General features: G+C 54.0%; 1 protein-coding gene across 1 annotated transcript in view; it reads left to right on the plus strand.

The window, feature by feature from the left end:
* LOC120388133 overlaps window positions 1-24,521 on the plus strand; it is a 736,578-nt gene that overhangs the window by 548,206 nt on the left and 163,851 nt on the right. Inside the window, 7 exon segments of the mRNA XM_039509761.1 lie at window positions 1,394-1,723; window positions 5,985-6,314; window positions 11,093-11,422; window positions 13,475-13,804; window positions 18,083-18,412; window positions 19,945-20,274; window positions 20,778-21,107. Of these exon segments, the coding sequence (XP_039365695.1) occupies window positions 1,394-1,723; window positions 5,985-6,314; window positions 11,093-11,422; window positions 13,475-13,804; window positions 18,083-18,412; window positions 19,945-20,274; window positions 20,778-21,107 (2,310 nt within the window).

Genomic DNA, 24,521 nt, shown 5'->3' on the forward strand with positions numbered 1-24,521 from the left:
AGTGAGGGAGGTCCTGCTGTGAAGTAGGAAACCCTCCGCTCATGAAATGTACCTTTCGAAGTGGAAGTGCTTTTCCATCTAGTCTCTGCAGAGGGTCACTGAACCACAGCTAGCGCCAGTTCCCCTTGTTTTGGACCACCTGTTATACCTCCAGCAGCAGGGGTTGGCAATATCATCTCTCAGGGCACACTTGGCGGCCATTTCAGCCTTCCATCCGGGGGCAGCGGGTAGGTCAGTCTTTGGCAATCCCAGGATGGGCTGGTTTCTCAAGGGCTTGGACAGACTTTATCCCCAGGTACAATGTCCCGTTCAGCAGTGGGACCTCAACCTGGTCCTGTCCAGGCCTATATCCTACCTGGAAGGTGGCCTTTCTGGTGGCCATAACCTCGTCCAGAAGGGTATCCAATCTCAGAGCGCTGACTTCCGAGCCCCCTATACGGTCTTTTATAGAGACAAGGAACAGCTACACCCTCACCTCGCGTTTCTGCCAAAGGTAGTCTCCCAGTTTCATAAGAACCAGGACATATTTTTACCTGTGTTCTTCCCAAGCCATATATCAGTAACAGAGAGCGCATGCTCCATTCTCTGGACATCAGGCGTGCCCTAGCATTCTGTACTGAGCGCACAAAGCCATTTTGTAAGTCACCACAGCTCTTTATTGCAATCGCAGAAAGGCTGAAGGGGCTTCTGATCTCATCCCAGCGCATTTCATCGTGGATCACGTCCTGTATCAGGACTTGCTACGACCTGGCTAAAATTCCAGCCCCTCCACTTACGGTGCACTGCACAAGAGCACAGGTGTCGTCCACAGCATTCCTGGCGCAGGTCCCTATCCAGGAAATATGCAAGGCAGCAACGTGGTCCTTTATCCACACCTTCACATCACACTACGCCATTACCCAACAGGCAAGGGATGATGCAGCCTTTGGCAGGGCAGTCCTGCATTCCTCAACCAGGTGAACTCCGACCCCTCCCCCAGGGAAACTGCTTGGGAGTCACCTATCGGAATGCACATGAGCAATCACTCAAAGAAGAAAAACGGTTACCTACCTCTCGTAACTGTTGTTCTTCGAGGTGTGTTACTCATGTCCATTCCAAATCCCACCTGCCTCCCCTCTGTCGGAGTATTCCGGCAAGAAGGAACTGAGCAGGCAGCGGATCGGCAAAGATCTATATACACCACCATGAAGGTGCCACTCCAGGAGTCTCCATAGCCGACAGGACCTTCCAGCAATCGTGCACGCAGAGTGTGCACACCTTTTGGAATGGACATGTGCAACAGATCTCGAAGAACAACAGTTACGAGAGGTAGGTAACCTTTTTTTCATCAGCATCACTAGTGATGGGCTGTACAGAAACCTCCCTGAGTGTTTATTCCCTTGGGTGTTTGCAGATGCTGGCATATCAGAAGTGGCTCAGCTCCGACTGGTTAACGGCCCGAGTCTCTGTGCTGGAAGGGTCGAGGTGCTTCACAAACAGCTCTGGGGAACCGTGTGTGACGACAGCTGGGACTTACAGGATGCCAGAGTTGTGTGCAGGCAGCTGGGCTGTGGGACGGCATTATCAGCCCCACGAGGGGCTCGATTTGGGCGAGGGTCAGACCATATCTGGCTGAATTATGTCAAGTGCAGAGGAATAGAAGCTGCCCTCACCGATTGCACGGCTCGGCCTTGGGGAGAGAATAACTGTACCCACGGAGAAGATGCTGGTGTTGTGTGCTCAGGTAACCATCTACGAATGTGCATGTTGCAGGGAGCAGAGCGGGAAGCACATTACGGGGCATTGTCCCCTCACAGCCAGTGCTGCCCCCAGCATGGTGCTTGTGGCCTGTGCTTCAGGGAGCAATATGGGGGTTCCAGTAAAGAGCGCTCTCCTCTCAGTCTGTGCTGACCCTAATTACCCAGTGTGGTTCTATGGGCCTGTGCTGCAGAGAGCATTGTGGGGGCTTAGGAGAGGGTGCTCATGCTCTCCCGTTGAAGTCAGTGCTATCCCCAGTGCCCTATTGCGGTACTAGGGGGCCTGTGCTTCATGGAGGGAAGTGTCAGAACGGGGCGCTCGCCATGTCGAGTTTTGCTGGCCCTAATGCCTCAGTGCAGCACAATGAGCCCCTAGCATGAGGAAACCTTGTCTGTGCCCGCTGGGGGCAGCTCCCCAACTCCCTCAGATACTGTCCACACAAGGTGTGCCCTCTAGCCCTTGTGGGGGAGAGGGTGTGACCTCTCTCCTGGTTGGCAATAGGCACACTTCACCTCTAGGACCTCTAAGCATCCTCCTGCAGCATCCAGTCCCTGTCCCGCTGGGCATTCACAGCAGTCACAGATCTGCTGCTCTCCGAGGAACAGGGTCCCAAGGTGACCAGCTCCACCTCCCATTTCTGCCCCAATCGACACACAGCTCTAGATCCCATCATAGTCACACCAAGTACAAGTGATTTCACAGAGTGTAGAGATTCGAGGAGTAGCAAAGAGAAGGGCTGGAAAGAAATGGTTCCATGGCCAATATAATCATACCAGGTTGACTAGAGCCTGGACTCATTGAAGATACATTTCTGTCTGGTAGAGCAACACTCACCCCACAGTCCTTCCAGGCTTTTACTTCAGGGTTGGTTCTGATCTCCTGTTCCTGATAGAAATGCTGTCAACTGCCTCCTGCGTGAAAGGGAGCTCTTGTCCCCTTTCCTCTTTCCTTATAGGTACAGACCATTGTCTCTTCTCAGAGGAGGTCTCTCTTCAGAGAGTTGTGTTGAGGGTCCTTTGTCTTGGAATTTTTTTTTTTTAAATATGGAGATATACTTATCTCATAGAACTGGAAGGGACCTTGAAAGGTCATTAAGTCCACTCCCCTTTCTTCACAACAGAACCAAGTACTGTCCCTGACAGATGTTTTGCCCCAGATCCCTAAATGGCCCCCTTAAAGATTGAACTCACAACCCTGAGTTCAGCAGGGAATGCACAAACCACTGAGCTTTCCCTCTCCCCAGTGTCAGGCTTTCACTGGGCCCAGACAGTGAATATAGTCTTTTTCCACAGCTGTGTTTTGTTCTGTGTGCTGATTTGCTCAGCTGAAGGGATTGCCATGGCGCAGGTGACAAGCTGCACTTCAACACTTCTGGAGCATCCCCCGCATTAACTTGGGAAAATGCCAGAAACAGGATTTATAAACATAAAACCATAGGCAAAACACCTCCCCCGGAGTACGTTGGGCAGTGTCTTTTGCCTGAGGATCTTGAGTCCAGCAACCAAAAGGTCCTTTAACATGTTCCTCCCTTCTCCCTCCACTGCACCCCACTCACAGTGGTTGTCCTTTGTTAGTGAAGACTGAGATTTCAGAGGTGCACCTGTGTGAGTTCAGCTCCCACCATGGGGCAGGGAGGAGAGCGCCGGGCTCGCTCTGCTGTCTGGGTGCTTGCTCTGGTGGCAGCTGCCCTGCCAGCCACTCACCACTCTGCTCACCCTCACCTTCTGCTGCCTCCAGCCTCTCCACTGTGACCTCTGCAGGTTGCTCTCTTGAAGCTCCTCCCAGCTCTCAGTGACTGTCAGCTCTTAGTGGGGAAACCTCAGTGCTGAAGCAGGCTGGGCAGAAACACTGTCTCACAGCAGGTGATTTCAACTCTAGTGATCACTTAAACCAAAATGACTCCTAATGGAGCCTTAGAATCATAGAATATCAGGGTTGTTAGGGACCTCAGGAGGTATCTAGTCCAATCCCCTGCTCAAAGCAGGACCAACACCAACTAAATCATCCCAGCTACTGGAACCTTATTTAACTCTATCTTTGAAGAGTGGTGAGGGGCAGATTAAACCATGTCTAAACCCCTTACACAGAGCCCACACCCCTCAGCAGGAACACCCATCTCCAACCCCTCTCATTCTTGATAGGGGTCTGGTATCTGAGCCCCCTGGTTAGTGAGTTCAGTTCAGTTGAGGGTGACCCCCTGAGTCAGGGAGACTAAGCACAATTCTGCTGCCTTTTACTAGGACAATCAGGATAACAACATTTCACTACCCTGCATGTATGTACTACAGTGATTTGTAACCTAGCACCAGCCAACACAGCTCTGTCTGCTGGATACCTAGGCAGAGTGGGTGTGTTCTTGTAAACACAGTCTGGTCCTGAAGCCTTTCCCCATCCCCAGCTCATCACTAGCTGTCAGGGGAGAGCTCATTCCCGCCTTGCTTACCTCTACCTCAGGGGTGGGCAAACTTTTTGGCCCGAGGGCCACATCTTGGTTTCTCAGGGAAGGGGGTTGGGGTGTAGGAGGGGGTGCAGAGTGCGGGAGGGGGTGCAGAGTGCAGGAGGGGGCTGAGGGCAGGGGGTTGGGTGCAGGAGGGGTGTGAGGTGCTACAGGGTGCCCAGGGCAGTGGGTTGCAGTACAGGAGGCTTGTGGGTTGTGGCAGGGGGTTGCTGTGCAGGAGGGGTGCAAGGTGCAGCAGGCGGTTGGAGTGCAGGCAGGGTGAGGTGGGGGTTCAGGGTGAGGGATCCGGCTGGGGGCTGCTTACCTGGAGTGGCTCTGGGGTGTCTGTGGCAAGCACCAGGGCCCGAGCAGGCTCCCTGCTTGCCCTGGCTCCGTGCTGCCTCGCACCGCTCCCGGAAGTGGCCGGCACCACATCCCTGAGGCCTCTGGGGGAAAGCAGAGGGCTCCGCGTGCTGCCCTCGCCTGCGTGTTCCTCCCCTCACAACCCCATTGGCCGTGATTCCCTGTTCCTGGCCAATGGGAGCTGTGGAGGGCAGTGCTTACAAGCGAGGGCAGCGTATGGAGCCCTCTGTCCCCCGCCCCAGCTCCAGGGGAAGCAGGGATGTGGTGCCGGACGCTTCCAGGAGTGTCACAGGGCCAGTGGCACCACGGGAGTGGCAATCCCATGGGTTGGATCCGAAGCCCGGCCAGGCCAGATCAGACCCATGGGCCATTGTTTGCCCACCCGAGCTCTAGCTTGTTCAGCCATCGGACTGTGCATCCTCAAGGTCCAGTCTTCTAATGGGGCTCTGCTCCACCACGTGTGACTTCCTGTATTGCTGCCCCACAGGCACACTGAGAAGATCAGGGTCAGCCACGTTTCTGCATTGCAGCAATTCCTCTGTCCAGTCCAGTCAGGGGCCCATTAAGCCTAGCCCAGGATCTGCGTCCCAGATAGTAAATGGACACATGCAAGTTAGGGCTTCTTAAAATCCATCCGCACACCAGTCTCTCTATCCCAGAGTTGCTGCCCCTCTGTGAGGACACAGCTGTCAGCCCAACTCTGCCATCATTCATCTGAGACTGGTACTGGACTGGCAGCACTAGACACGTGTGCAGCAATGGCTGCCACAAAACGATGTTACTAAGTCAATCATGGCAAGCCAGGAAGAACCGCAGGGGCAGGTGTTTGTTTCAGGAGGGAGTTGATCTGCTTGTAGGAAGTGTGCATTACCTCTGCACAGGCAGTTCTAGGGGCGATGGACTCTGGGTGCCGTTTTCAGGGAGCGATGGAATTCGATGCTGATGTCAGCGTCTGCCCAGCAGCACTGCACAGTATCGCACTGGAGCAAATACCAGCGCCAGGAGTGAGGGTGGAAATCTTCTCCCCAGGCGGTTCCTCCAGCAGTGTTGGGGGTGATCTTTTAAAGTGCTCTAGTGGGAGCAGTAGGTCAGACAGCCGTCCAGTCTGCCTAACTAGGAGAGAGCTGGCTAGGAGGGGAGTGGACAGACTTCAACATTGCCCAAGTGGTTAGCCTGGTCAGTGGTAGGGAGACCCTGACAGGCAGTTGCTGTGTGCAGAGACTGGACAGAGGCGCTACGTTCCGCATCAGAGGGGTAGCCGTGTTAGTCTCGATCTGTAAAAGCAGCAAAGAGTCCTGTGGCACCTTATAGACTAACAGACGTATTGGAGCATGAGCTTTTGTGGGTGTCTATAAGGTGCCACAGGACTCTTTGCTGCTTTTACGTGACACAAGAGATCAGATGCACAGGAACCTCCCTGTGTGTTTATTCCCTTGGGTGTTTGCAGACGCTGGCATCTCAGAAGTGGCTCAGCTCCGACTGGTGAACGGGCCGAGTCGCTGCGCTGGGAGGGTCGAGATGCTTCACAACCAGCAGTGGGGAACCGTGTGTGATGACAGCTGGGACTTACAGGATGCCAGAGTTGTGTGCAGGCAGCTGGGCTGTGGTACGGCGCTATCAGCCCCAGGAGGGGCTCGATTTGGGCCAGGCTCAGACCATATCTGGCTGGATGACGTGAACTGCACAGGGACAGAAGTTGCCCTCTCCGATTGCTGGGCTCGGCCTTGGGGAGAGAATAACTGTACCCACGGAGAAGATGCCGGTGTTGTGTGCTCAGGTAAACTTCATCTACCACCATGCGTGTTACAGTCCATCATGTCACTGTGGGTGGTGCAGGGATTGGGCTGGGAATCTTTCAGCACAGACCCAGCTCTCCTGTCTGAGTCAGCGCTGACCCCAGTGCCCCAGCATGGTGCTATGGGCTTATACTGCAGGGAGCCGGTTCAGGGTCACAGTAAGTGTCACTCTTCCCATGGTATCAGTGCTGACCCTATTACCCCCACACAGTTCTACATGCCTGTGCTGCAGGGAGCAGGATGGGGGCTTAGTAGGGGGCGAGGGGCCGGCAGATACTGGGACACAGAAGGGGGTGTGGAGCGCGGGCTCTGGGACGGCCTTTGGGTGTGGGAGGGGTCTTGGTACGTGGGAGCGGGTGTGGGGTGTAAGATCCATGGGGCTCTCACCTTGAATGGCTCCCCGTAAGCGGCGACCCGTCCCGGGCTCTGGCTACTCCTAAGCGGAGACGTGTCAGGTGGCTCTGTATTCTGCCCGCCCCCCGTGCCAGCTGCACAGCTCCTATTGGCTGGGAACCACGGCCACTGGGAGCTGCGGGCGGAAGGAGTGCACCAACCCGCCTGCCGTGCACCCACCTAGGATCAGCTGGGACGAGTTGCTGCTTCCGGGGAGCTGCCTGAGGTGGCCTTCGATACAGCACTCTGCACCCTGTGTGAAAGGGTGTGTGAAACCTATGCCCACAGGAGATCTGCACGCTCCTTGTCTCAAGTGCCTAGCAGACGATGTCAGACAGACAAGTGCCCAATTTGCAAGAGTTTTAGACCCAGGACTAAGAGAGCGGGACTATCATTGAAAACTCCTCCTGATGGAGTTGGCCCTCTGGAAATGGCACCGGCATCATCGGTGCGTAGCGCCCCGGCCTCGGTGCAGGATGTCCTGGTACCAAAAAAGGACTCCTCCAAGGAGCACGGGCACTGCTGCCCCTCTCGTAAGACCAGTGCTACCAGGCGGCACCTCTCACAGTCCCCGATGCTGCATAAGAAAGAGAAGGTGGACAGGGGTCGTTTCCTCGTGAACAAGCCGCGAGGAGATTCCAGTGGAGTGCGTCCTGCAGCGGGAAACCCACGGTCTGGACCTCAAGACCTGGTACCGTTGACTCCAGCCTCAATCCGAGGCCTGTCGAAAGTGGTGCTGGTGGACTCCCCGACTTGGGAGGGTTTGGAGGAAGAGCTCGAGCTGGACACCTGCGAAGCAGCAGGGGACCTCATTGCCATGACGGTGCAGACCCCGGCCTCGCAGGTGCGAGCTCCGGCACCACAAGCTCAGGCACCGTAAGTGGCACCGATAACGGCACCGGCTGCAGCATCTATAGCAGCATTGCATATGGCTCCGGCACCCTTTGTGGCACCGATGGTGGCACCACCCCTGGTTCATCATTACGACAAGCCCATGATGTTACGGCACTGCTCACCATCACCCCAGTACTGCTCCCCAGCACTGTCAGGCTCCACCCTCCTGTGGTCAGGCACAGAGTACTCGTTTGAGTCAGACGCTGAGTCTTCTGGCTCTCGAAGCAGCCAGTACTGCTCCCGCTTCCGGCACTGGTACCGGTACCGCAGAGCTGTGCACACTCGATTTTCCAGAGGTGGGGTTTTCCAAACATAGACCTGTTCATGACGCAGAGCAACTGAAAGTGCCAGCGGTTCTATTCTTTCCTGAACCACAGACCAGGCTCCATCGCAGATGCCTTTCACCTTTCATGGACGAGTCACCTGCTATACGCGTTCCCGCCCTTCCCTCTCATACACAGAGTCCTCCTCAAGACTCACCGGGACGGGGCTTCCTTGATCCTCATACCACCAGCGTGGCCCTGCCAGCACTGGTTCACCCTGCTGTGGACAGACCAGTAGCCCTTCCTGTGTACCTGAGCCTCATCACACAGGACCACAATCACATACAACACCCCAATCTGGAGTTCCTCCACCTCATGGCACGGAAATTCCATGGTTGAACCCTCATGAGCTTCAGTGTTCGGACCCAGTGGGGGAGGTCCTGCTGTAAAATAGGAAACCATCCATTCTTGCCACCTACCTGGCAAAGTGGAAATACTTTTCCATCTGGTCTCTGCAGAGGGGCACCGACCCGCAGCAAGCGCCAATTCCCCTTGATTTGGGCTACTACTTATACTTCCAGCAGCAAGGGTTGGCAATATCATCTCTCAGGGTACACCTGGCTGCCATTTCGGCCTTCCACCTGGGGGCAGCGGGTAGGTCAGTCTTCGGTAATCCCATGGTGGGCTGGTTTTTCAAAGGCTTGGACAGTCTTTATCCCCAGGTACAACGGCCCATTCCCCATTGGGACCTCAACCTGGTCCTGTTCATGCTCATGGGGCCCCCTTTCAAGCCCATGGCGTCCTGCCCTCTGTCCTACCTTTCCTGGAATGTGGCCTTTCTGGTGGCCATAACCTCGGCCAGAAGGGTTTCCCAGCTCCGAGCGCTGACTTCCGAGCCCGCCTATACGGTCTTTTATAAAGACAAGGTGCAGCTACGACCTCACCCCGCGTTTCTGCCAAAGGTAGTCTCCCAGTTTCATAAGAACCAGGACATATTTTTACCTGTGTTCTTTCCTAAGTCACATATCAGTAACAGAGAGAGCATGTACCATTATCTGGACATCAGGTGTGCCCTAGCATTCTATACTGAGCGCACAAAGCCATTTTGTAAGTCACCACAGCTCTTTATTGCAATCGCAGAAAGACTGAAGGGGCTTCCGATCTCATCCTACCGCATTTCATCATGGATCACATCCTGTATCGGGACTTGCTATGACCTGGCTAAAATTCCAGCCCCTCCACTTACGGTGCACTGCACAAAAGCACAGTCTTCATCCGCAGCATTCCTGGCACAGGTCCCTATCCAGGAAATATGCAAGGCCACAACGTGGTCCTTTATCCACACCTTCACGTCACACTACGCCATTACCCAACAGGCAAGTTACTATGCAGCCTTTGGCAGGGCAGTCCTGCATTCCTCAACCAGGTGAACTCCGACCCCTCCCCCCAGGGAAACTGCTTGGGAGTCACCTGTTGGAATGCACATGAGCAATCACTCGAAGAAGAACAGCGGTTACCTACCTCTCAACTGTTGTTCTTCGAGGTGTGTTGCTCACGTCCATTCCAAATCTGGCAAGAAGGAACTGAGCAGGCGGTGGGTCAGCAGTGACCGATATACACTGCCATGAAGGCGCCACTCCAGGGGTCTCCACAGCCGACACGACAGGTTCCGCTATTGGGGAAAAAACTTCCGATGATGGTGCACGCAGCGTGTGCACACCTATTGGAATGGACATGAGCAACACATTTAGAAGAACAACAGTTACGAGTGGTAGGTAACCATTTTTTCCACAGCATCACTAGTGATTAGATGCACAGGAACCTCCCTGAGTGTTTCTTCCCTTGGGTGTTTGCAGACGCTGGCATCTCGGAAGTGGCTCGGATCCGACTGGTGAACGGCCCAAGTCATTGTGTTGGGAGGGTCGAGGTGCTTCACAACCAGCAGTGGGGAACCGTGTGTGATGATGGCTGGGATTTACAGGATGCAGGAGTCGTGTGCAAGCAGCTGGGCTGTGGGACGGCATTATCAGCCCCAGGAGGGGCTCGATTTGGGCGAGGATCTGACCGTATCTGGCTGGATGACGTCAACTGCACTGGGACAGAAGTTGCCCTCTCTGATTGCAGGGCTCAGCCTTGGGGACAGAAAAACTGTACCCACGGAGAAGATGCCGGTGTTGTCTGCTCAGGTAACCTTCATCTACCCCCCTGCCTGTTGCAGGGAGCAGGGTGGGAAGCTCATTATGGGGCATTGTCCCCTCACAGCCAGTGCTGATCCCAGCATGGTGCTTGGGGCCTGTGCTGCAGGGAGCAATATGGCAGTTCCAGTAGGGAGCCCTCTCCTCTCAGTCTGTGCTGACCCTAATTCCCCTGTGCGGTTCTATGGGCCTGTGCTGCAGGGAGTGGTGTCGGGGCTCAGTAGGGGACGCTCACACTCTCCCCTTGAAGTCGGTGCTGGCGCCGGTGCCCTAGTGCAGTACCAAGGGGACTGTGCTGCAGGTAGAGGGGTGTCAGTAGGGGGCGCTCTGCATTTGTAGTTGTGCTGGCCCTAATGCCCCAGTGCAGTACCATGGGCCCCTAGTATGAGGAAGCCTTTTCTGTGCCCACTGGGAGACAGCTCCCCAACTCCCTCGGCCAGAGGCCACAGTACCCGTGCCCTCTAGGCCTTGGGGATGGGGATGACCTCTCTCCAGTTTGGCAATAGGCACAATTCACCCCTCGGCCGTCCGAGCGTCCCCCTGCAGCACCCAGTCCCTGTCGCGCTGAGCATTCACAGCAGTCCCAGATCTGATGAATGAGGTTAATTATGACTCCGTTAGGATAATTTTGGTTGAAATGATCACTAGAGCTGAAATCACCTGCTGCGAGACAGTGTTTTTGCCCAGACTGCTTCAGCGCCAGGAGTGAGAGTGTAAATCTGCTCCCCAGAAGGTTCCTGCCAGCAGTGCGGGGGGTGATCTTTCTAAGTGCTCTAGTGGGAGCAGTAGAACAGACTGCTGTCCAGTCTGCCTAACTAGGTGAGAGCTGGCTGGGATGGGAGTGGACAAACTTCAACATTGCCCAAGTGATTAACCTAATCAGTGGTGGGGAGCCCTAGACAGGCACTTGCTTTGTGCAGAGACCGGTCAGAGCCATCAGTGGGAGGCGTAGCGACACTAGAGATCAGATGCACAGGAACCTCCATGAGTGTTTATTCCCTTGGGTGTTTGCAGACGCTGGCATCTCAGAAGTGGCTCAGCTCCGACTGGTGAACAGCAGGAGTCGCTGTGCTGGGAGAGTCGAGGTGCTTCACAACAGTCAGTGGGGAACCGTGTGTGATGACGGCTGGGACGTACAGGATGCCGGAGTTGTGTGCAGGCAGCTGGGCTGTGGGACGGCATTATCAGCACCAAGAGGGGCTCGATTTGGGCGAGGGTCAGACCATGTCTGGCTGGATGATGTGAACTGCGCAGGGACAGAATCTGCCCTCTCCGATTGCAGGGCTCGGCCTTGGGGAGAGAATAACTGTACCCATGGAGAAGATGCCGGTGTTGTGTGCTCAGGTAACTTGCATCCATCTCGTCACTGTGGGTGGTTCAGGGATTGAGCTGGGACGCTTTTGGCACAGACCCAACTCTCCTGTCTGAGCTCTGGACTACACTAGGGAGGGGGAGTCGACCTAAAATACGCAACTTCAACTACATGAATAGCGTAGCTGAAGTCGACCTAAAATATGCCGACTTACCTGGCCGTGGAAACGGCTGCGAGTCAACCGCTGCCGCTCCCCTGTTGACTCCGCTTCCGCCTCTCAGGAGCTGGAGCTCCGGAGTCGACGGGGAGTCCCATCAGGGATCGATTTTATCTTATCTCCACTAGACACGATAAATCGATCCCCGATAGATTGATCACTACCCACCAATCCGGCAGGTAGTGAAGACCTGCCCTGAGTCATCGCTGACCCTAGTGCTCCAGCATGGTATTAAAGGCCTGTATTGCAGGTAGAGGGGTGTCTGTAGGGGGCACTCTCCATTTGCAGTTATGCTGGCCCTGATGCCCCACCACAGTGCCATGGGCCCCTTGAATGAGGAATTCTTGTCTGTGTCCGTTGCAGGGTAACTCCCTGACTCCCTCGGCCACAGGCCACACAAGCCGTGCCCCCTAGGCCTTTGGGAGAAGGGTGACCTCTCTCCAGCTTGGCAGTAGGCACACTGCACCCCTCGGCCGTCCGAGCGTACCCCTGCAGCACCCAGTCCCTGTCACGCTGAGCATTCACAGCAGTCACAGATCTGCTGCTCCCAAAGGACCAGGGTCCCAAGGTGACCAGCTCCACCTCCCATTTCTGCCCAAATCAACACGCAGCTCTAGATCCCCTCATAGTCACACCAAGGACAAGTGATTTCACAGAGTGTAGAGATTCGAGGAGTAGCAAGGAGAAGGGTTGGAAATAAATGGTTCTTTGGCCAATTAAATTATACCACGCTGACTAGAGCCTAGACTCATTGAACAAGATACTTTTCTGTCTGGTAGAGCAACGCTCACCCCACAGTCCTTCCAGGGTTTTACTCCAGGGTTAGTTGTGATCTCCTGTTCCTGACAGAAATGCTGTCAGCTGCCTCCTGGGTGAAAGGGATCTCCTCCCTTCTCCTTTTTCTTTGTAGGTAGAGACCATTTTCTCTTCCAGAGGAGGTCTCTCTTCGGAGACTTGTGCTGAGGGTCCTTGGTCTTTGTAAATTCTCATGCCCTCAGTGGGCCCAGACAGTGAATACAGCCTGTCTCCACAGCTGTGCATTGTTCTATGTGCTGATTGGCCCAACCAAAGGGATTGCCATGGTGCATGTGACAAGCTTCACATCCACATTTCTGGAGCCTCATATGCTACATTTTACATCTCTCTTCAACTTTGTCCCATACAAACATCTTGCTCCCATTAGGTTGACTGTTGGGCTGCTAACACTTGGTAGAGAGCTCACATGCCACGTTTGGTCAGCTATTGTGCATATAGGCTCATAGACACAGTCCTGCATTCCTCAGCCAGGTGAACTCCAACCCCTCCCCCAACAAGGAAACTGCTTGGGAGTCACCTGTTGGAATGCACATGAGCAATCACTCGAAGAAGAACAGTGGTTACCTACCTCTCGTAACTGTTGTTCTTCGAGGTGTGTTGCTTGTGTCCATTCCAAATCCCACCTGCCTCCCCTCTGTTGGAGGATTCTGGCAGGAAGGGGGTCAGCAGGGACCTATGGACACTGCCATGAAGGTGCCCCTCCAGGGGGCTCCATAGCTGACATGACTGGTACCACTAGGGGAAAAAAACCTTCCACTGATTGTGCACACCTATTGGAACAGACATAGAATATCGAAGTTGGAAGGAATATCAGGAGATCATCTAGTTCAGATTTTTGCCCCAGATTTCTAAGTGGTCCCCTCAAGGATTGAACGCATAACCCTTGGGTTTAGCAGGCCAATGCTCAAACCACTGAGCTATGTCTCCTACCTAGCATGTTTTCTTGAAGAATGACAGTTACGAGAGGTAGGTAAACATTTTTTCGTCAGCATCACTAGTGATTGAATGTAAAGGAACCTCCCTGAATGTTTATTCCCTTGGGTGTTTGCAGACGCTGGCATCTCAGAAGTAGCTCAGCTCCGACTGGTGAACGGCCCGAGTCGCTGTGCTGGGAGGGTGGAGGTGCTTCACAACCAGCAGTGGGGAACCGTGTGTGATGACAGCTGGGACTTACAGGATGCCGGAGTCGTATGCAGGCAGCTGGGCTGTGGGACGGCGTTTACAGCCCCAGGAGGGGCTCGATTTGGACGAGGGTCAGACCATATCTGGCTGGATGACATCAACTGCACGGGGACAGAAGTTGCCCTCTCCGATTGCAGGGCTCAGCCTTGGGGCGACAGTAACTGTACCCACAGAGAAGATGCCGGTGTTGTGTGCTCAGGTAACTTGCATTGATCACGTGACTGTGGGTGGTGCAGGGATCGGGTGGGAAGCTTTCAGCAGAGACCCAGCTCTCCTGTCTGAGTCAGTGCTGACCCCAGTGCCCCAGCATGGTGCTAAGGGCCTTTACTGCTGGGAGCTGTTTCGGGGTCACAGTGTCACTCTTCCCATGATATCAGTGCTGACTCCATTTTCCTCACACAGTTCTACAGGCCTGTGCTGCAGGGAGTGGGATGGGGGCTCAGTAGGGGGTGCTCTCCCCTCGCAGTCAGTGCTGGCCCCAGTGCCCCAGCACAGCACTTAGGGCCTGCGCTGCTGGGAGCAGTACATGCGCCTCAGTGAGAGATCCTCCCCGTCGCTGATCGCGCTGATCCCCCTGCCCCGCTACAGCACAATGGGACACTGATTAACTGTACATCCCATTTGTGGGGTTTGGGGTTAAATGGATCCTGCAGCCACTCAGGGATCCCTGTATGAAGTCCTATCACTGTCACTCCTGGTGATTTCCATCTCAGCTAATTACCCCTGAACCTGTAATATCCCCCACAGCTGTGACTGGAGACAGGGTTCTTCCTCACTTCCTCTCCTACACAGCACATGAGTTTCTGTGCCCTGTCTCTCATCTACCCTGTTCCACCGCACAGGTGGCTGCATGGTAGTGGTGGGCAGTAGGGCTGTCAAGTTATTGAAAAAGGTAATTGTGATTAATTGTGAGATAAAAATTAATCATGAATAATTGCACATTTCATCACGCCTTTACAGAATAATAGTATACCATTTATTTCATTTCTTTGGGATGTTTTCTCCATTTTCAAATATATTGTTTTCAATTAGAATACAGAATACAAAGTGTACAGTGCTCACTTTATATTTATTTTTAAGTACAAATATTTGCACTGTAAAAAAGAAACAGAAGAAATATTTGCAATTCACCTCATACAAGTACTGTAGTGAAATCTCTTTATCAGGAAAGTTGAACTTAGAAATGTAGAATAATTTACAAATAATAACTGCAATCAAAAATAAAACAATGTAAAATATGAGATACTATAAATCCACTCAGTCCTACATCTTGTTTAGCCAATGACTCAGACAGACAAGTTTGTTTACCTTAGCAGGAAATAATGCTGCTTGCTTTTTGTTTACAATGTTACCTGAAAGTGAGAACATGCATTCACATGGCACTGTTGTAGCTGGTGTAGCAAAATACTTATGTGCCAGATATGGTAATAATTCATGTCTCTTCATGCTTCGACTACCATTCCAGAGAACATGTGTCCATGCTGATGGTGAGTTCTGCTCACTAACAATCCAAAGCAGTGCAGACCGACAAACGTTCATTTTCATCATCTGAGTCAGATGCCACCAGCAGAAGGTTGATTTTCTTTTTTGGCGGTTCAGGTTCTGTAGTTTCCTCATTGGAGTGTTGCTCTTTTACAACTTCTGAAAGCCTGCTCCACACCTTGTCCCTCTCAGATTTTGAAAGGCACTTCCGATTCTTAAACCTTGGGTCGAGTGCTATAGCTAGGTTTAGAAATCTCAATTTGGTATTCTGACGTTCTCCTTTGGTGTTATCTGGACCGGTGATCTGCTAGGTCACTCCAATCCTTGACTCTGGGAGCCAGCCTTACCCTGCTCTGCTGTGAGAACCCCCACTCCTGGGCTGTTCACGCACAGCCTCTGACATGTAAGCTGTTCCTTGGATTGTGCAACCGAATGACACTAGCCAATATCACCGGTCTGAGACACAACCCTAGGAACCTCCGTCTTGCAGTGTCCAGTTATCCCCACTGGACGCTGCAAGCTTATATGAGTTCATCAGTTTAACAAAGAAATTGGTATGTACCAGGCTTGTTATCCCAAGGGAAGTCTCTGATACGCTTCAAACCAAATACACTGCTTCAGGTATAACAATCAAACCAATTTATTAACTATAAAGATAGATCATACGTGATTATAATTCAAAGCATAACAAGTCGGATTTGGTGAAATGAAATAAAAGGAAAACCCATTCTAAGCTGATCTGAACACTTTCAATGCCCTTACAAACTTAGATGCTTCTCACCACAGGCTGGCTGGTTGCTCTTCAGCCAGGCTCCCCCGTGATCAGCACTTCAGTCACGTGCTGTTGGTGGTGTCTGTAGATGGAGGTGGTAGAGAGAGGAAGAGCCTGGCAAACATCTCTCCCTTTTATCATGTTCTTTCTTCCCTCTTGGCTTTGCCCCCTCCCCCGCCTTCAGAGTCAGGTGAGCATTACCTCATTGCAGTCCCAAACTGTCCAAAGGAAGGAGGGTGACTCACTCGAGAGTCCAACACATCCTTTTGTTGCTGCCTAGGAAAGTGTCCTTTGTTCCTGTGAGGCTGGGCTGGGTTTGTCCCATGCATGCCTTGATGAGGTGTGAACTGCCCCTCTGCTCTTTGAGAGTTTTTGCCTGGGCTTATTTTAAGCCATGAGGATACATTTTCAGCCTCATAACTATATACATGAAATTATAACCTATAACATTACTGTAACATTACTGCAACAACAATTACTATAATATCACTATAACAACATGCATTAGGAGCCTTCCGAAGACACCCAATATGACAAACTTTGCATTGGATACCGCACAATCATTTTTTAAGGATGAACATAGGGCTGCTGTGTGATCCCATGAGGTACAGAGCATCACAGATAACTTCTTTGTGTTTTGTCAAATCTGCAGTGAAAGTGTTGTTAAAATGCACATCATGTACTGTCATCATCCAAGACTACTGTAACATGGAAGATATGGCAGAATTCAGGTAAAATATATAGCAGGAGATATACAATTCTCCCCCCAAGGATTTCAGTCACAAATTAAATTAACACATTGCTTTTATCGAGCATCATCAGCATGGTAGTATGTTGCCTGGAATGGTGGCTGAAGCATAAAGGAGCATGTGAATGTTTAGCATATCTGGCATGTAAATGCCTTGCAATGCAACCTACGAAAGTGCCATGCAAACGCCTCTTCTGATTTTCGAGTGACACTGCAAATAAGAAGCAGGCAGCGTTATCTCCCGTAATTGTAAATAAACTGGTTTGTCTGAGTGATTGGCTGAACAAGAAGTAAGACTGAGAGGATGTGTAGGCTCTAAGTTTTCCATTTTTTTTTCTGAGGGCAGTTATGTAACAAAACAAATCTACATTTGTAAGTTGCACTTTTACAATAAAGAGATTGCACCACAGTACTTGTATGAGGTGAATTGCAAAATACTATTTCTTTTACCATTTTTGCAGTGTACTCCAAAATACAGTAAAAGCTGTTTTTTTTTCTGACACTTCACCAACTGGAAAGCTCTATAAATCAACATTTCTGATCTTCGTTGAAATGCCGGTTTATAGTCCGGTTGGCACGGGCCGGCAGGGTGTTGGGGCACAGCAAGAGGTGTGGAGCACGGGCTCTGGAAGGGCCTTTGGGTGTGGGAGGGAGCTTAATATGCGGGAAGGGTTTGGGGTGTAAGATCCAGGGGCCGCTCACTTCGGATGTCTCCCCGGAAGTGGCTAATTGTCCCAGGATTCGGCTACTCCTAACCAGAGGCGCATCAGGCAGCTCTGCATTCTGCCCCCACACAGACTGGCTGCACAGCTCCCATTGGCTGGCAACCATGGCCAATGGGAGCTACAAGGGTGGCGCCTGTGAGTGGAGGGTGTGTGCCAAGCTGCCTGCTGCTCCTCCACCTAGGACCATTCAGGACAAGTTGCCACTTGCGTGGAGCTACCCAAGGTGAGTGGCCCCTGGATCTGGCACCTTGCACCCCAAATGTCTTCCCTGAGCCCCTTCCTGCACCCAGCTTCCTCCCAGAACCCATGCTCCATATCCCCTCCCGCACCCCAGCCCTGCATCCGCTCTGGCACCCAAACTCCCTCCCTCTTTGTTACCTGGCATTTTTCATTTACCAGCACCCCCCATTCCTCCAACATGCCAGATAAAAGAACTTTAACTGTAATAATGTTAAGTGAGAACTGTACACATTGTATTCTGTGTTGTAACTGAAATCAAAATATTTGAAACCATAGAAAAACGTTAAATATTTAATAAATTTAATTGGTATTCCATTGTTTAACAGTTCAATTAAAATTACGATTAAGCCTGATTAATTTTTTTAAACACGGTTAACTTTTTGAGTTAATTGACAGGGAGTGAACCCCTAACAGGCTTTGCAGAGGCTGTTCAGACCTGTCCCCCAGCATCACTAGTGATCAGATGCACAGGAATGTCCCTGAGTGTTTATTCCCTTGGTGTGTTTGTAGACTCTGGCATCTCAGAAGTGGCTCAGCTCCGACTGGCGAATGGCCCAAGTCGCTGTGCTGGGAGAGTCGAGGTGCTTCACAAGCAGCAGTGGGGAACTGTGTGTGATGACAGCTGGGACATAACTGATGCTGGAGTTGTATGCAGGCAGCTGGGCTGTGGGACGGCGTTATTAGCCCCTGCCGGGGCTCACTTTGGGCAAGGATCTGACCGTATCTGGCTGGATGACGTCAACTGCACAAGCACAGAAGCTGCCCTCTCCGATTGCAGGGCTCGGCCTTGGGGAGATAATAACTGTACCCATGGAGAAGATGCCAGTGTTGTGTGCTCAGGTAACTCTCACCCTCCATTGCACAGTTGATGCTGCAGAGAGCCTGTTGGGAAACTCAATAGAGCATGCTTTCCTGTTTGAGTTAGTGCTGACCCCAGTGCCCCACCACTGTGCTATGGGCCTCTACTGCAGAGAGGGGTTTGTGTGCTGAGTGGAGAGGCCTTCATCTCTGTTTGATTGTTCTAGTTTGTAGAAAATTGATAAGGGAAGCAAAAGGACACAATAAGAACTCTGTGGCCAGCAGAGTTATGGCAACAAGAAAGAGTTTTTAATATATATTAAGAAACAAAATAATCCTGACAATGATATCGGTCCATACTTAGTTGGAAATGGTAGAAATATCAATAACAATGGAGAAAGAACAGACGTGTTCAATAAATATTTCATTTCTGTATTTGGGAAAAACAGATCATATAGTCTCACCATTTGGTGATGATAACACTCTGTCCATTCCACTAATATATCAGGAGGATATTAATCAGAAGCTACATAGGTTAGATAGTTTAAAATCATCAGGTCCAGGTAATTTGCATCTAAGGGTTTTAAAACAGCCGTGTAAGGAGCATGCTGGACCGTTAATGTTGATTTTCAATAACTCTTGGAGTGCTAGGAAAGCTCCAGCAGCCTCTAAGAAAGCTCATGTTGTGCCAATTTTTAAAAAGTGACATCAATCCCAGGCAAGGCAATGGGGCGACTGATATGGGCGTCGATCAGTAAAGAATTAAAGGAGGGTAATGTAATTAATGCAAATGAACATGGTCCTGTCAAACGAACTTGGTATCTTTTTTTGATGAGATTACCAGTGTGGTTGAGAAAAGTAATAGTGTAGATGAAATATACTTAGAGATCTGTAAAAGCAGCAAAGAATCCTGTGGCACCTTATAGACTAACAGACGTATTGGAGCATGAGCTTTCATGGGTGAATACCCACTTCGTCAGATGCGTCCCACCCACGAAAGCTCATGCTCCAATACGTCTGTTAGTCTATAAGGTGCCACAGGACTCTTTGCTGCTTAAGCATTGGAACAGGTTTCAAAACCATCTGCTCTAGGAATTGTTTCAGGGCAGTTCGGTCTCATGAGATTAGAAAGTTGGCAACCCTGCCCTCTTGCCATGACTCAATGGGAACAATGTTCCCTACACTTTCCATGCCCGATTCTGCTGAGTGCTCACTAACTGTAAAGCAAGTCAGCCCCCCCCAGCCCCCGCCGTGTGCCCACTCTGCTCTTCCTAAATGAGGAGTGTTGCCTGATTGTTGCATTAGCCATAGTGGGGCCTTGAGGGGTGTTTCTGGGAAGAGGAGGAATTGATTACACAAGTCAAGCGTTTCTTTGGTGCGATCTGGTGTATTTACAAAGTCCTGTTTCCCTGAACGCAGTAGAAACAAGCAACAGCTGGCAGTTTCCTTGCTTTCAATTTCCAGAGTCTGCCCCTCCAGCCAGTCCTGTGTCTCAAGGTGTTACATTTCCTGTGTCACTAGAGATCAGATGCACAGGAACCTCCCTGAGTGTTTACTCCCTTGGGTGTTTGCAGATGCTGGCATCTCAGAAGTGGCTCCGCTCCGACTGGTGAATGGCCCGAGTCGCTGCGCTGGGAGAGTCGAGGTGTTTCACAACCAGCAGTGGGGAACCGTGTGTGATGGCAGCTGGGGCTTGTCCGAGGCTGAAGTAGTGTGCAGGCAGCTGGGCTGTGGGACGGCGTTATCAGCACCACGTGGGGCTCGGTTTGGACAAGGATCTGACCTTGTGTGGCTGGATGAGGTTCAGTGCACAGGGGCAGAAGCTGCCCTCACCGAATGCAGGGCTAAGCCTTGGGGAGAGCATGGCTGTAACCCCGGAGAAGATGCCGGTGTTGTGTGCTCAGGTAACAAACAGGGTGGCAGGAGCCTGTGCTGCTGGAAGTGGGGTGGGGGCTCTGCTGAGGATGCTAACCCCTGGGACTCAGCCTAGGTGTGGTGGTGTGTGTGTGTGTGTTTCTGGGTTTGTGTGTGATTGTCTATGTACCTATTTGTGGCAGTGTTTGTGTGAAGGGGTGTGCACGGGACAGTCTATGAATATTTGCATACATGTGCAGCAGTGCGTCTGCATGTGGCAGTGTGTGTGTTTGAGGCAATGTGTAGGTGTGCACAGGGACGTATGGGGGTTGTGCATGGGATTGTGTGTGTCTGCTTGTGTGGCATTGCGTGTAGGGTGGTGCAGTGTGTGTGTGTGTTTGTGAGTGAGTGTGCACACACAGGGGTGGGGTGATATAGAAATGGCTCCTCTCTGCTCTGTGCAGACACTCACACCCCATCCGCGAGCCGTGCCGGGTATCCGGGTGCCTGGCGGCAGGGAACAGCCTCTCACGCCCTGTGCTTTGTGTTTCAGATCAGGGCCAGCTGAGACTGCGGCTGACGAGTGGCCCAAGCCCCTGCTCCGGGCGAGTGGAGGTGCTGATTAACAACACCTGGGGTGCCGTGTGTGACGTCGGCTGGGGCCTGCCGGAGGCGGGGGTGGTGTGCAAGCAGCTGGGCTGCGGCACGGCGCTGTCAGCCCCGGGGGTGGCTCAGTTCGGCCACGGGGCCGGCGACGTCTGGCTGGAGGGCGTGAGCTGCTCGGGTCAGGAGTCTCACATCAGCAAGTGCCAGCTGAGCCGGCTGGGTCCTGGGCAGTGTGGCCGTGGCTCCGAGGCCAGCGTGGTGTGTGCCGGGCAGGCCGGTAAGTGCCCAGCGCCGTAGCCGTGCCCATGTTCCTGCAGACACGGAGTGAGCGGGAGTGACGCCCTGGCCATGCCAGGGGGAGGCCGGTCTCCAGGGGGGCAGCGGCAGGGCTCCTGCCCACCACACCGAGGTTACTGGTAGTCCCAGCAGTTCCCACAGCCCTGCTCAGTTGGGGGCACCACTCCTGGGTCTCTGAGCAGCCTCCTCCGCCATGGGGCTGCCGCTCCTGCCAGCCCTGGCTCCAGCGCTGGAGGCTGCTGCTCTGCAGGCAAACCCAGAGCACAGATCTGGGGGGCAGAGAGCCTGAGGGGTCTGGGGGAGGAGTCTGGGGGGCAGGGCCTGAGGGAGCAGCTGACGAGAGGCCTCTGGGAGCTGGTGCCTGCAACCCCCTCTCTAACCCATCCCCCCACACACATTCCTTGGGCTGGGAATGGTCCTTGGGGGCAGTAGTCAGAGCTCCCTCCAGCCCCACATGCGTGACCTGATTCAGGCTGGAGTCTGAGCTGGGACCCGTGAGCCACCCCCAGCACAGGGCCCTGCACAGCTCCACATGCTGCCCTCCTCTTCGGAGCCTCTGGCAGGGGGACGGGTCACTGGCCAAGGTGCTGAGGGGGATGGAGTCAGATCTGTGTGGGGTTGTGGGATGGGGCAGAGAGGTGGCCTCAGGGTGGGGCTGTGGAGTGGGGGTCAGAGTCAGCCCCATAGGGACTGTGGGGAGGGAGTCAGCCATGGGCAGTGGCGGATTATCCAATGGGCCTTCTGGAGCACGTGCCCAGGGGCCCCAGCCAATTGGGGGGTCCCAGAAAAATGGGTGCCCCACCCTCAGCAGAAATCTGCTGCGGGGCAACAGAAGCCCAGAGTCCTAGCAGAAGCGCCAGGTGAGGGGTGGGGGAAGCCCCCGTACCCTGAGTTCAATCCCTGGCAGAAACACTGGGCAGGACGGGAGAAGCCCCAGCTTGGGGGACCAGGTGTTCAGTTTTTGGAACACCTGCTCCAAAAGGGATCCTGGTGGCTACGGTCAGCACTGCTGACCAGGCCATTGACTGTCTGGTTGGTGTCACCGTGCAGCAGGGCTGGCAGGCTCCCTGCGGTTCCCGGGAAGAAGCCAACATGTCCTGCCTCTGGCTCCTACATGTAGGGCAGGCAGCACGCTACCCCCGCCCCAAGCACTGCCTCCGCAGGGAGCTGCAGGGCCGGTGCCTGTGGACCGGGCAGCGCGCAGAGCCTCCTGGCCGCGTTTCCATGTAGGAGCTGGAGGAGGGACATGCTGCTGCTTCTGGGAGTTGCTTGAGGTAAACGCTGCCTGGAGCCTGCACCCCTGACTCCCTCCTGGGCCCCAACCCCCTGCCCCTGCCCCCCAATGTTCCTCTGCACCCCACTTTGTTACAAATGCCCACTATTGCCAAAAAAGTCTGGACGGCTGAGACAGGGCTTAAAAAAGGGACTGTCCTGGCCAAAATGGGATGTATGGTCACCCAGGGGCATTATGGGGCAGGGGAGGGAGTCAGCCTTGGCAGGGGGCTGTGGGTGGAGATGGAGTCGGTCTCAGGGGCTGTGGGGCAGAGACAGGGCACAGCTCATTGCCTGGCTCTCTCCCCAGGCCTTGGGCTACTCTACTATGTGCTCCTCGGCCTGGGTGCCCTCGTGGTGCTGATCTGCGGGGCCCTGCTCTGCTGGAGGATGTGTCGGAACAGAGCCTCTGGGAACTCCCCGGGTAAGAGCCCTGGACCCCCGCAGGGGAGGGGAAGGGGGGCTGGGACAAGGGCTGCCCTGCCGTCCTGACTCAGGAATCCAGCTCCAGCTGCAGCCCAGTGCCCTGTCCATGCCCTGGGCTGCCTCCCTGCATGGGGACCTGCTGCTCACACAGCTGTTGGGGTCTCTGCTCTAACTGCCATGCACAGGCCCACTGTCCCGGCCTGTGGGTGTCCCATCCCTACAGCCCTGCCCTGGCAGTGGGGTCCCATTCACAAGGTGCCCTGGCATGCTGGGTGAGGAGGGATGGGGGTGGCTAGGGTTGCCAGGCGTACGTTTTTTGACTGAAAACATTAAAAGTCCAGTCGTTGGCGCAGCAGGGCTAAGGCAGGCCTCCTCCCCTGCCTTGGATCTGTGCAGCTCCCCGGAAGTGGCCGCCATGTCCCTGTGACCCCTAGGCGCAGGGGTGATCAGGGAAGCTCTTCATGCTGCCCCTGCCCTGAGCGCTGGCTCCGCAGCTCTCATTGGCCGGGAACCAAGGTCTATGGGAGATGTGGGGGCAGTGCCTGCTGGCGCAGGCAGCACGCCCCGTTCAGAGCCCCCTGGTGGCTGCGCTTCTGCCTCAGGGCCTGACATGCCGGCCACTTCCAGGAGGAGCGTGGAGCCAGGACAGGCAGGGAGCCTGCCTTAAGCCCGCTGCACTTCCAACCGGGAGCTGCCTGAGGTAAGCTCCGCCTGGCCGGAGCCTGAACCTCAAACCCCCTGTCCCAGGTCAAACCCCCTCCCACAACCTCTCTCCCCGAGCTCGCACCCAGGGCCGGCTCCAGGGGTCTTGCCGCCCCAAACAGCGAGGGGAAAAAAAAAAAGCTGTGATGGCGATCTGCGGCAATTCAGCTAATTGCTGCCGAATACCTCAACATGCCACCCCGCTCCGGAGTTACCGCCCCAAGCGTCTGCTTGATAAGCTGGTGCCTGGAGCCGGCCCTGCTCGCAACCACGCCCCAACCCCCTGCCCCAGGTCGGAAAACCCTACTGCACCCTAACTCCCTCCCAGACCCCGCACCCCTCCCACACATCAACCCCCTGCCCCAGCCCTGAGCCCCCTCCCACACTCCAAATCCCTTGGCCCCAGTCTGGAGCCCCCTCCTGCACCTCAAACCCCTCATCCCCAGCCCCACAGCCCACACCCCCAGCCAGAGCCCTCACCCATTCCCACACCCCAACCCCTTGCCCCAGACTGTAGCCCCCTCCCACACCCTGAACACCTAATTTCTGGCCCCACCCCAGAGCCTACACCCCAGCTGGAACCCTCACCCCCCCCCCGCAGCCCAGCCCCCTGCCTGAGCCTAGTGAAAGTGAGTGAGGGTGGGGGAGAGCAAGCGATGGAGGGAGGGGGGGTGGAGGGAGTTGGGGGGTGGAGCCTCAGAGAAGGGGCAGGCGTGGGGCCTCAAGGCAGGGGGTGGGGCAAAGGTGTTCGGGTTTTGTGCAATTAAAAAGTTGGCAACCCTAGACTGGGCACTTCATCCTGTCCTCTTGCTTGCAGGCCATGTGCACATGGAGGAGCTGTGGGCTCCAGGGACCCCGGCCTGGCCCCAGGAAGCAGCAAATCCAGAGCCCCGCAAGGAACCCGACAGCGAGATGACCCAGCGGTGCTGTGAGAGCCGAATGCCAGCTGGGCTGGGTTGGGCTCAGCCTGCAGTGAGAGACGGGCCGGTGGGAT

Source organism: Mauremys reevesii, linkage group 22 (assembly GCF_016161935.1).
Source record: "Mauremys reevesii isolate NIE-2019 linkage group 22, ASM1616193v1, whole genome shotgun sequence".
Lineage (NCBI taxonomy): Eukaryota > Metazoa > Chordata > Testudines > Geoemydidae > Mauremys > Mauremys reevesii.